We start from the raw sequence: 12,077 nt of genomic DNA, 5'->3' as shown, positions 1-12,077 counted from the left end.
CACTTGAGCTCAGTACTGGAGGACTACCAGTACTTTTGGAAATACAGCTCAATATAGCCTACAGGAGAAGAGTTGAGAGAAATTTGCAAGACCGGGTAGAGTTCCCTCTAAGCACTGGATTTATTAAGATGTAATTTTAGCCACAGCAGGAAATGAAAATAATTTTTCTGACTTTTTTTTCTAATTGATATGGTCAAGTCTTAAATCCAATCATATGAATCTGTTTGATGTTTTAAAACATGATAACTAAAGAAAATGCTGTACTAAGTGTCTGTATTTTTCAGTGAACACTGAAACATAACATTTAAACACTGCTGAAAGCTTTCAAATAATGCAGTCTCCTCTTGGAATAGCACAGTTTTAAATTATTTGATAAGACAGCGATTTTTTTTCAACTAATATTTTCAGCTGTTTTCATTTTTCAAATGTCATAAGCATTTCCTGTTTATAGAAATATAGCCTTTCTCATGTTTTCTAAAGGTTTGCAGTTATTCAAGAATGTCTTGGAGTTTCATTGCTAACTGACATCATGTACCTGAATAGGTTTATAGATTTGGAGATCCACCTGTTAAATATTCAAGAGATAACAAGGTGTAGAGCTGGATGAACACAGCAGGCCGAGCAGCATCAGAGGAGCAGGAAAGCTGACGTTTTGGGCCTAGGCCCTTCTTCTGAAATGTTAAATATTCAAATTCGTTTTGGCTCCAGCTTTATTTAAAAAAAAACACTGCACTTATCTTCCTGGACCTCCGGTTGTCCCAATGTGCTTTAGAACCAACAAAGCATATTCTGAGATGGAGTAACTGTTGTCACTTTTGACATCTGTCTGAGAGGGCATTAAGGCCTCACTTTAGTGCCACATTCAATAAATGGCACCTTCAACACTGGAACACATTCAACACTTCACTGTAGTGTGAGCTAGTTGCTGTACTTAGGCCTCTTCAGTTGGGTTAATGAATCCATCATGGCTGTCACAGGAAGTAGTGAATGCCTTTAATTATGACATTGAATATGTTTTTCACTTGAATTTGTAGCATTTTTAAAATTTTAGGCATAAGTGGTGCTCCTAATAGACAACTGCTCCCAAAATAGACTTTTAAGAACGCATCTTTTCATGGGCAGCTGTCTAAAATGAGTGCACTAAATAGGAGGAGTGTTTCTGTCCACCCTGAGGCTATTTAACTATATCTATTATGTGAGCCATTCAAAGAGTAGGAGCTTATTGGCAATAGATTTTCAGGATGTTTTTCATGTGATCAAATGCTCTCAGAACTGCTTTGTGTATTCTCATCCATTCCCAGAGGATTTTTTTTTTACATCCTGTCATTTTAACAGCACAGCCAGTCAGCACTGTAGATTTTGTGATACATCATTAGATCTCTGTGGACGTGCAGTATTCTCATCAAGTCATGTCACTGAGCAGGGTGGTGCTTGCTGCTGACCTCCAAGGATAAGTCATAAAATGCAAGCACAGTTCCATTGTAGAGTTGCAGCTAGGCAAGTTTAAACGTTGCTCATACTTCAATATTCTGAATTTAATGTCATGGTTATTCGTTAAACAGAAATCATCACAAAGTAAACATGAACAAACAGCATCACATGATGCAGAACGACAGAGTGACTGTCAGGAAACAACAGAAGCCAGTATGGGTACTACAGGGATTGGGCAGGTAAGGAGATTCAGTTTTGCACCAATTAAGAAAATTATCAGTTAGATGGATATCATTTGGTAACAGGGTTTTTACATGTATTCTCTGTGCCTCTTTCCCCACCCCTCCTCTTTCTTTACCAAGCCACCCTGCCTCCGAAGTAAATTTTCTCTGATATCTGCTTTGTTTATTATATTTCAGAATATTCAGCATTAGAAAGATGAATAACAATAAAGATCTAACTCCTTGTGTTTAGATGCGTGGAACAAACATTGCTCAGGAATGAGTGGTGGCTTGATGAACATTTGTAGTACAGTACAGTAATGCTTGTGTCTAATGTTTAGTTAATGTTAATCCTTAATTGCTGTCAATCTTTATCTCTTTAAATGGTCTGTTGAAATACTCCTGTCAAAGAACCATATAACATTGGCAAAGAAAAATTCATTTGCATTAGAAAATGAAGTGAAACCCTGTAGGAATGTGAAGTAAAAGCCTTGTATCATGTTGATTTTGCTTTATATTCCAACTGAGAAATTATGGCCTGGATTTTCTGATAGTCAGACAATTGTTTCTGCAGCATGGATGGGAGTTATGAATGGGGACCCTATGGAATCCCCATGCAGCAGACACTGAGGGGATTGTCTGGAAAATTGCAGATTTTGCTGGGCACTGCCCCTGTGCCTGGAACCTTCTGAAAGTATCCATTTAAATTAGAGAATGTGGAGGATTCTGCTACAGTTAAGTAAAGTGTTATTCAGGAAATGTTAGACTATTGAAAACCTAGTCTAACTCATGGGTAACTATTCAACTGATCCAACCCCAATTTACCACAAAACCTCACAGCTACGCTTTCCCCAGGCCCGTTACAAGCCCTCACACTTCCCCTCTATCCTAGGACCTGACACCCTACCCACAGGTCCCAGCACCCCCACTCTTATCTTCAGGATCTAAGAACTCCACGCCTCCTCACTGTCTGCAACCACCAGAATATGACATCTCCTGTACTCCCTGCCACTGGACCCAATGACCATCCCCAAGATCTGGCAACATCTCCCTGTCACCAGATTTGACATCTCTCACTCTTGTCAGGACCCGAGACATTCTCCTCTGTGGCTGCCATTGTTATTTGTCATGTGGTTTTCTACTTGTATCCAGGAGCTTGAAGTCAAAACAGAATGGTCAAGGAGAAGGCAAGCTCGCGACCTGTCTTGCAGCTTTGGCTTCTTTACAACACTGTTTATTACCTATTATACCAATACTGCGATACCTGATGATCAGAGATATATCAAACTCTGATTTTACCTTTACATTATCGAAGCAGTATTCTGTCCATCTGCTTCTCTCTATTGTCTCATCTCATCAACTCTGCCCACATTATGCTACTAGCACAGTGCATTTCCATGACATCATAACAAGGTTGTTTTAGGGTTCTAAAGCTCTTGCACAACAGGCTGCTTCAGTATCTGAGATGTTGTGAATTTTGTTCAACATTGTGCAGTTATTTGCATACATTCCTACTTCTAACATCATCATGGTGACATTGATGAAACAGCTGAAGCTGGTTTGACATAGGACACTACCCTGAATAACTCCTGCCATGATGTCCTGGAACTGCGATGACTTACCTCCTGCAGCCACAGCTATCTTCTTTGGTGCTACCCCTGCTTAATACAAAGTCCCATTAGGTACTGAAAATTAATCTCAACTTGTCACTCTCAAAAAATGATGATATGGTTCCTACAAAGCAAGGAATGATATAAGAGATAGTAGGAACTGCTGATGCTGGAGTCTGAGATAACAAGGTGTAGAGCTGGATGAACACAGCAGGCCAGGCAGCATCAGAGGAGCAGGAAAGCTGATGTTTCGGGTCTGGACCCTTCTTCAGAAATGATATAACACTTGAACATTTGTCTCAATTATTTCTTTTTGTAATTTCTACATTTAAAATGGTGCCAAATTGTGGCGACTTATACATACCTTATTGCATTTTCATAAATACAAGTGACAATAAAGTGCTATTTTATTCTATTTATTTCGTAGCATTTCACAAACAATATTTTGTCAAACTCAACACTTCAAATTCTGTCTTCTGTTTTAGGATTCAGGATCAAGGGTTGAACAAGATGCTGCTAATGTGACGAGCTGCAGTAATTCCTACTCAGTTCCTAGAAGATTGACAAGCCACCTGGGTACCAAGGTAACCGAAGATTCCAGACTACAGGTCGCTACACTGCATTTTTCTAATATATCCATTTTAACAATGCTTTGGCTGTTATAGCAGTATAGCTTTTTTACATTAATGCATGCATGTTGTATTCTTTACTGTGTCCTTTGAAAACATTTACAAAATATTGCTTTGTAATGTTAATTGGGAATCATCACAGCTGTACTTCACATTCAAAGGGAGGAACTAAAAGATTCATAATTAGGATTAGTTTTGATTGAACTTGGTGAACAGAATTCGAGCAGAAAGCAACAGAACCAAAATTAATTTAAGCAATTGAATCATTTGTTGAATATATTCAAATAGCATCCACATTGTAACCAGAAAAACTAAATGACAATATTCTACACAAGATGAAAATGACCTGATCTCTAAAACAGAAATTTGGACATTCGTCTGAATGTTATTTATTCCGGCAATATTTTGTCATTTTGGTTCGAATCCCAACTGCTGAAGCAGCAATGCTTGCTTTTCTGTACTGGGTTTGTGGGCTTTAAATATTTGAATTTGTTTCCTTAAAGGTTGTTTACAGTGTAATTGTATATTTAATCAAGAAGTGAGTATAGTACCAGTAAATAGGACTAAACATCTAAATTGTAAACAGTTAGATACATATGGTTAAGTATTGAAATTTATTTGATGTAATAATATTGTACAGATAATACTTACCTTTACATATAACTTCCACGTATTTGGAATTTGGGAAGGTGGTGGCATAGTGATAATGTCATTGGACTAGTAATCCAGAAAGCCAGTCTAATGTTTTGGAGAAATGCGGTGTGGCAGGTGGTGCAATTTGAATTTAATTTAAAAGGTTTGAGTTTAGAAGCTAGCCTAACAGTGGATATTAATCACTGTCGTTTGTTATGAAAACCTGTCTGGTTCACTAATGATTTTAAAGGAATGAAATCTGCTGCCCCTACTTGGTCTGGCCTATATGTGACTCCAGACCTATTGCAATGTGATTGCCCTCTGAGTAATTAGGGACAGGCAATAAATGCTGGCCTAGTTAGCAAAGGCCACTTCCCATGAATTATTAAAGAAAAGCTGCTCCTGTAGCATATTGGCTTCCTGATCAGAAATGTTGAGAATGTTGAATACTGTTGAAACTGTCCTGAATTAGTAAAAGCACAGATTGGAATATTATACTGCATTGCTTCATATAGAAGTGAAATTATTGAATTCAACCCTTTTGAACTCATTCTCTAAATTGGACATTTTGAGGCTTTGGCTCAGATTCTCAAATGCTGACCACAAGTGATTCTTACAAATTATGTGGAGTAGAATTGGGAAACCCTGGGTCTGAAGTTCTTCGAATTTTTAAACCAAGAAAATAAAGCAGTTATGGAGATGGGAGGCTGGGAAGTCAGAATTCTTTCAGCTTCTTACTGTCTAATATGTGGCTGCTTAAACTGGGGAAAGCCTGAGATGGAAATCCTGTTTTTCATGGCTTCATTCCTGATCTTTAAAGATGGTAGTATCTGTGGTAGCAGACTCATATTGGCAGCATATTTACTTTGAAAATTGAGTGCATGATCATGTTAAAGTTTATATGATTTAGTTGTCCAGTATATAATTAATTAAGTCAGATAGTGATGAAAATATTTTCATAAGCCAGAGCTGTACAGCATGGAAACAGACCCTTCAGTCCAACTCGCCCATGCAGACCAAATATCCTAAATAAATTTAGTCCCATTTGCCAGCATTTGGCCCATATCCCTCTAAGCCCTACCTATTCATGTACCCATCCAGATGCCTTTTAAATTTTTGTAATTGTACCAGCCTCCACCACTTCCTCTGGCCTGCACTACCCTCTGCATGAAAAAGATGGTCATTAGGTCCCTTTTAAACCTTTCCTCTCTCACCTTAAACCTGTGCCGTCTAGTTTTGGACTCTCCCCACCCCACCCCCAACCTGAGGAAAAGACCTTGTCTATTTACCCTATCCATGCCCCTCATGATCTTATAAACTTCTATAAGGTCACCCCTCAACTTATAACGCTCCGGGAAAATAGCCCCAGCCTATTCAGCCTTTCTCTATAGTTCAAACCCTCCAAACTTGGCACCATCCTTCCAAATCTTTGCTGAACCCTTTCAAGTTTCACAACATCCTTACAGTAGCAGAGAGACCAGAATTGCACATGATATTCCAAAAGTGGCCAAACTAATGTCGTGCACAGCCGCAACATGACCTCCCAGCTTCTATACTCAGTGCACTGACCAATAAAGGCAAGCATACCAAATGCCTTCTTCACTATCTTATCTACCTGCGACTCCACTTTCAAGGAACTATGAACCTGCACTCCAAGGTCTCTTTGTTCAGCAACACTCCCTAAGACCTTACCCTTAAGTGTTTAACCTGGTCATACTGAATAGAAAATTAAATTCTGAATACTACCCACATGTGGATGATTCTGAAAACAAAATGCTTTGCAAAAGAAAATTTCGGGTACACCTCAAATTAATTTACATGAAATTATGATTTCTCTAAGTTTCAATTCAACTAATCCATCAGTTGGTTAAGATTATTTCTTGTAATTCTAATATATCTAATTACTAAATGAGGAATAGAGTTAGCAGATGAGGCATTTTATTCTATTGAGAAAGACTGTAAGAAGGATCTATCATTTGTGACTCAAGGAATTTCATAATGGTATTAAAAGCCGGACTAGACAGGGTAAATGTGGGAAGTATGTTCCCAATGAATCTGGAATCCACAACCTGGGCCGTTGTTTAAAAATACAGGGTATGTCATTTAGGACTGAGATGAGGAGAAATTTTTAAACCAGAGAGTGAAGCCTGTGGAATTCTCTGTCACAGAAAGTGGACGAGGCCAAAACATTTGAATGTTTTCAAGAAGAAATTAGATATAGTTCATAGGGCTAAAGGGATTAAAGGGTATTGGGGAGAAAACAGGAATATGGTACTGAGTGGGATAATCAATATTGAATGGCAGAGCAGGTTAAAAGGATGAATGGCCTACTCCTGCTCCCATTTTCTATGTTCCCATGTGAATTGAAATTGAATCACAGTGTAAGATACAAAAAGCAGATGAGAAATAGTAGAAAAGCAAGGGGCAAAAAAGAGGAACTTCAAATAATGATCAGGAGAAAAGTACTTGGGATACTCATAGCTCTAAAAGCTTCTGAGTCATCTGGATCTGCTAGCCTGCATCCCAGGTTGTTGAAGAAAGTGTCTGCAGAGACAGTGGATACATTGGCTTCAATCTTCCAATCTTCACTAAATTCTGGAAAGGTCTCGGCTGGCTGGAAAACTACAAATGTACCAACTCCATTCAAAAAGGGGTGAGACAAAAAATGGAAAACTTTAGGCGTGTTAGCTTAATATCTGTCATAGGAATATGCTAGAATCCATCATTAAGAATCCGTTCTGAGGAAGGGGCACCGGACCCGAAATGTTAACTCTGTTTTCTCCTTCACAGATGCTGCCATACCTGCTGAGCTTTTCCAGCAACTTTGTTTTTGTTCCTGATTTACAGCATCTGCAGTTCTTTTGGTCTTTATTAAGAATTTATTAAGAATTCAGTGAATATTTGTAAAATTGTAATACAATTATGCAGAGTTGCATGGTTTAGTAGAAGGAAAGTAGTGTTTTACTATCTTGTGGTTCTTCAAGGATGTAACAAGTTAGGTGGATAAAGATCAGTCAGTATATGTTTGGATTTTCAAAAAGCTCTTAATATGGTGCCTCATAAACGGTTAATACAATGCTTGGGAAATGAATTAATGTGGATAGAAGATTGGTAACTACAAGAAACATTCGGGATAAATTGGATAACACAGTGTGAAGCTGGAGGAACATAGCAGGCCAAGCAGCATCAGCGAAGCAGGAAAGTTGACGTTTCAGGTCAGGACCCTTCTTCAGAAAAATGGGATATTTTCAAAATGTCAAATTGACTGTATTGTAGCCAAATTTCCAGACAACTCGAAGATAGATAGGAAAGCAAATTTTGAGGAAGATACAAAAAAGGATAAAGTGTATGCAAAACTTTGGCAGATGGAGTGTAATGTGGGAAAATTAGGTTTTGGACTTTGCCAGGAAGAATAGAAAAGCAGAATATTATGGAAATGAACTGCAGAATGCTGCAGTAAAGAGATCTGGATATACACAAATCACAAAAGGTCTGGATGTAGCAAGTCGGGTGTGGAATGTAAAAACAGCAAAGCCTTGTTACTAGGAACAAAAACAAAGTTGCTGGAAAAGTACAGCAGGTCTGGTAGCAACTGTGAAGGAAAAAACATTTAACATTTCGAGTCCGGTGACCTTTCCTGAGAACGGTCTTGTTACTGTTGCACAGGGCATTGACAGAGCCACATCCAGAGTAGTTTTAGTCTTGAGGAAAGATATACTTGCATTGGAGGCAGTTCATAGAAGTTCACTAAGGTGATTTCTGGGATAAAGGTATTGTCTTATGAGGAACTGTTGTGCAAGTTGGGCCTATATTCATTGGAATTTGGAAGAATGAGATTTGATCTTGGGGAAACAGTGGATTCTTAGACTGAGAGGGTTGATACCTGGAAGTTGTTTCCCCTCATGGGGAAATCAAGAAATAGGGTCAAATTTTCAAAACAAGAGGTCTCCCATTTAAGGTGTCGATGAGGAATTTCTTCTCTTAGAAGGCTATACGTGGTAACATAGAAAAGAAGGGCAGGTTATTCAGTCCAGTGAAACTGTCTTAAATTTCCACATCTGCAGGAAAAAGCTCTACCTTGAGTTCCTTGAAGTCAAAGCTGTTTTACTGGAATATGATGAAAAAAAAATTCAACTCGATACAGTGAATTTTCTGTAGAATGCAGTCACACTTCAGAGTATAGTGCAGATGTAGAAAGGAAAGAGTGTGACTGTCTATTAGCAGAATACAGGGACAAAGAAAAGATAGAAAAGTTGATACCACAGACACTGATCCTATCCAGCAAGTACAGTATACTACAGGCTACCTGCAAGAAAGAAGATTACCAGAATGCTAAATATGGCACTAGAGTATGAAGAAGTCAAAGAGAAAAGCAGAATAGGAAAACTTTGCCATTGATGTTAGGAAATTTGATCATTAAGGGAATAGATACAAGCCTGTGTCATGACTAATCGTTTTGAAGAGTATACTAAGCAAAAATAAACACACAACTGTGGCTGCTGGAAATCCAAAACAAAAACAGAAATAACTGGAGAAACTCCGCAGGTCTGGCTGGACTGAAGAAGGGTCACTGGCCCTGAAATGCTGACTCTACTTTCTCTCCACAGATGCTAATAGACCTGAGTTTCTCCAGCTGTTTGTTTCTGTTCTGGAGGGTAAATTGGTGTAATAATAAAAGAAAAGTCAAGATAGGAAAGGTAGAGTTGTTAAAGAATGCACAAAATCAACCTTCAGGTGAGAACAACTGAAAGGAAAAATATTGAATAGTTATTTTGTTTTGTTTCGGTATTCACAAGCGAAGCTAATAAGATGGGCCTGAAGTAAGAAATCAAAGAAATTTAAGATAGAAAGTAAGGAGATAATTGATAAATTAATCAACATTGTGGCGATGAAGCCTCTAGTCTGCTTTGATTTGTATCCCTTCACACTAAAAGAAGCTAGGAAAAAGAACAGCAGAAGCATATATGTGTGTAATAATTTATTAGAAAATGTAATACTACTAAAAGTCTGAAAGCTAACATTGTTGTTCCTGTATTATTTGTAAAGCAAGGAAGAGCAAGTCCAAAATCTATAGATATTTGAGCTTTATAACAGTGGTAGGAAAGATAGTGGAATCTTGCCATAAGGTCCTAATGGAAAAGCAATTAGAAACCAAAAATAGAATTATCGGTAAGAATTTCAGAAGGGGATGTCATGTTTGATCAAACGTACCACATTTTTGAAGAAATGGTAGAAAGTGTAGATGAGTGTTGTACTACATGTAATGTGCTTTGACTTTCAAAAGGGTGCTACATGATAGATATAAGTAACATCAGAATGTGTAGGTTCAGAGCATATCACGTTATAGCATTATATCAATAACAAGCTAGCTGCAAAAGTGTTAAGGGTAGCTATCCAGACTGCCAAGTTGTGTTCCACAGGGATCAATACTGGGACCACTGGTGTTCATATATTCCTAGTTGGATTTGGAAATTGGAGATACAATTTTAGAATTTGTAGATGACATCAAATTGCTAAATATAATTAATATTGAGGAAGAATACAACAAAATATAAACTTTTAGAATGGAATTGACAAATGAGTTTCAAAATAGATAAACGTGATCAATGTAAAGAATTAGGAAGCTGCAGAGTGCTTGGATAATAAGAATCTGAATTTATATAGGAGCATAAACATTATAGATATCCAAATTGTTAAATTAGTTATACATAATCATAGAAACACTGGCACAGGGCGGGTCCATAGGCCCAAAAAGATGATGGGTCAATTTAAAAAGCAAAATCGAAGGGTTAATTTCTGAAAGGATAGATTAGATATGTAGGGTTCTTGTGGCATAGTGGTAGTGTCTCTCCCTCTCGATCAGAAAGTTGGGTTTAAATCCCACCTGCTCAGAGGTATATTGTAACATGTCTAAACAGTTTGATTAAAAATAATTAGAATTGAAGAGGAGGGCATTAAGTTAAATTTAGTTCACCTGCACTTGGAATATTTTGCACGCTTCTGTTTTCCATTTAGAAGCATTGAAGCAAGTGCAAAAAAATTGCAGAAATCAAAGGATGACATTCCAGACAGAGCTGAGTAGGCTGTGGGTCTTTTGTATATAAAAGAGACAGCTGCAGGGTGCTCTGTTAGATGGCTTTAAGATAATGAAAGGGTTGATGTAATTGAAAGGGAAGAAGTATAGATGTTCAGAAAATGTTTGCACATCTGAGGAGTCCAAACTAGAGGCCATAATATCTAAGATGATCAGTAAAATGGCCAGAAGGGTTTCAGGAGGAACCTCAGTCTAAAGAATGTGGAATACATTGCTACATGATTGAGGCAAATAGCATAGGTTTATTCAATAAGCAACTAGGAAATGAGGGAAGAAACTAAAAGATGAGTAAATGAGCGTGAATGCCAGAAGAAACAAATTTCTGCACTGTGTAGTTTTAATCAACCTGTTCAGATGTGTTAGATCTGCCTCCTGAAGTAGGTGGAATTTGAACCCAGATTTTCTGACTTCGATATGGGGACACTGCCACTGTACCATAAGAGCCTTCCTGTGTGCCATGTAGATATTTTCAATCAGCTTGTTCTGGCACACCCCTCAATCTTCTGGCCCAGAATTAAGTTTACTGCACTGCACCACGAGAGCCCTTAAAGCAACTGCAACGGGACTGAAATCCTCAATCATCTGATAACCACACCAAGGTTAGATACTTTATCCATTAGGTCACACCACTGTTCAAGCCACATTTTGTGAACTAGTAAACTTCTAATGGGGTAGATACTTCTAATCAACTTGTTCAGACACTTGTGACTCACCCAGGGCTGTTTGGACTTGAACCCTGGCCTTGTGGCCAAAAGGTAGGGACACTACCTGTGTGTCACAAGAGTCCTAAGACCTCCCTGTCTAGACACTGTTCAGACGTTGTTGCACACCTCTGGAGCAGATGGGGCTTGAGCTCATGCCTCTGTCTCAGAGTTAGGGATACTACCACTGTACCGTAAGGGCCCTTAAAATGTTTGTTTATTTATTAATCATTTTTAAATCAACCTGTTCAGAGATGGTATTACGTACTTCTGGAGCAGGTGGAACTTGAACCTGGATGTCCTGGCTCAGAGATAGGGACACCACAAATGCACCAGAAGAATCCTAAGACCCCCTTCCAGATGCTTTCCAATCAACCTTTTCAGACATGTTATTACATGTCATGTAGTCAGCAAGACTTAAACTGGGGTCTTCTGGCCCAGAAATAGGGATGCTGTCACTATACCACAAGAGCTCAAAGACCCCCTTCTGTGTCCTATGTGTTTTAGGACATGTTAGACTTATTAGCTGTTGTTAATGAGCAATTAATTGGGTAGGTCAGAATATCCCTGCTCAACGCATGAAATCTGTGAATTTACTCATCCAATATGCTATAGGCTGGAAAGTTGATAAATCTGTAGTATATTATATTGTTACATACTATAAAATATAGAGTGCAGGGTGCTTCTGGCAGAGTGGTAATGTCCATACCTCTAAACTAGGAGGCTTGGGTTCAAGTCTGACCTGCTCCAGAGATTTG

At 38.4% G+C, this 12,077-nt stretch overlaps 1 protein-coding gene across 7 annotated transcripts in view; it reads left to right on the top strand.

Annotated features, from left to right (window-relative positions):
* Positions 1-12,077, top strand: part of apc (APC regulator of WNT signaling pathway) — a 167,092-nt gene that overhangs the window by 132,915 nt on the left and 22,100 nt on the right. For 6 of the 7 annotated variants that reach the window (XM_048621490.1, XM_048621469.1, XM_048621474.1 and 3 more), the window contains 2 exons: positions 1,563-1,670; positions 3,748-3,870. In XM_048621490.1, the coding sequence (XP_048477447.1) occupies positions 1,563-1,670; positions 3,748-3,870 (231 nt within the window). The remainder of the gene's footprint in view (positions 1-1,562; positions 1,671-3,747; positions 3,871-12,077) is intronic. The other variant, XM_048621496.1, reaches the window with a different exon arrangement.

This window comes from Rhincodon typus, chromosome 3 (genome assembly GCF_021869965.1).
Source record: "Rhincodon typus isolate 14 chromosome 3, sRhiTyp1.1, whole genome shotgun sequence".
In the NCBI taxonomy this organism is placed as follows: Eukaryota; Metazoa; Chordata; class Chondrichthyes; order Orectolobiformes; family Rhincodontidae; genus Rhincodon; species Rhincodon typus.
This window is presented reverse-complemented; position numbering and strand designations above follow the sequence as displayed.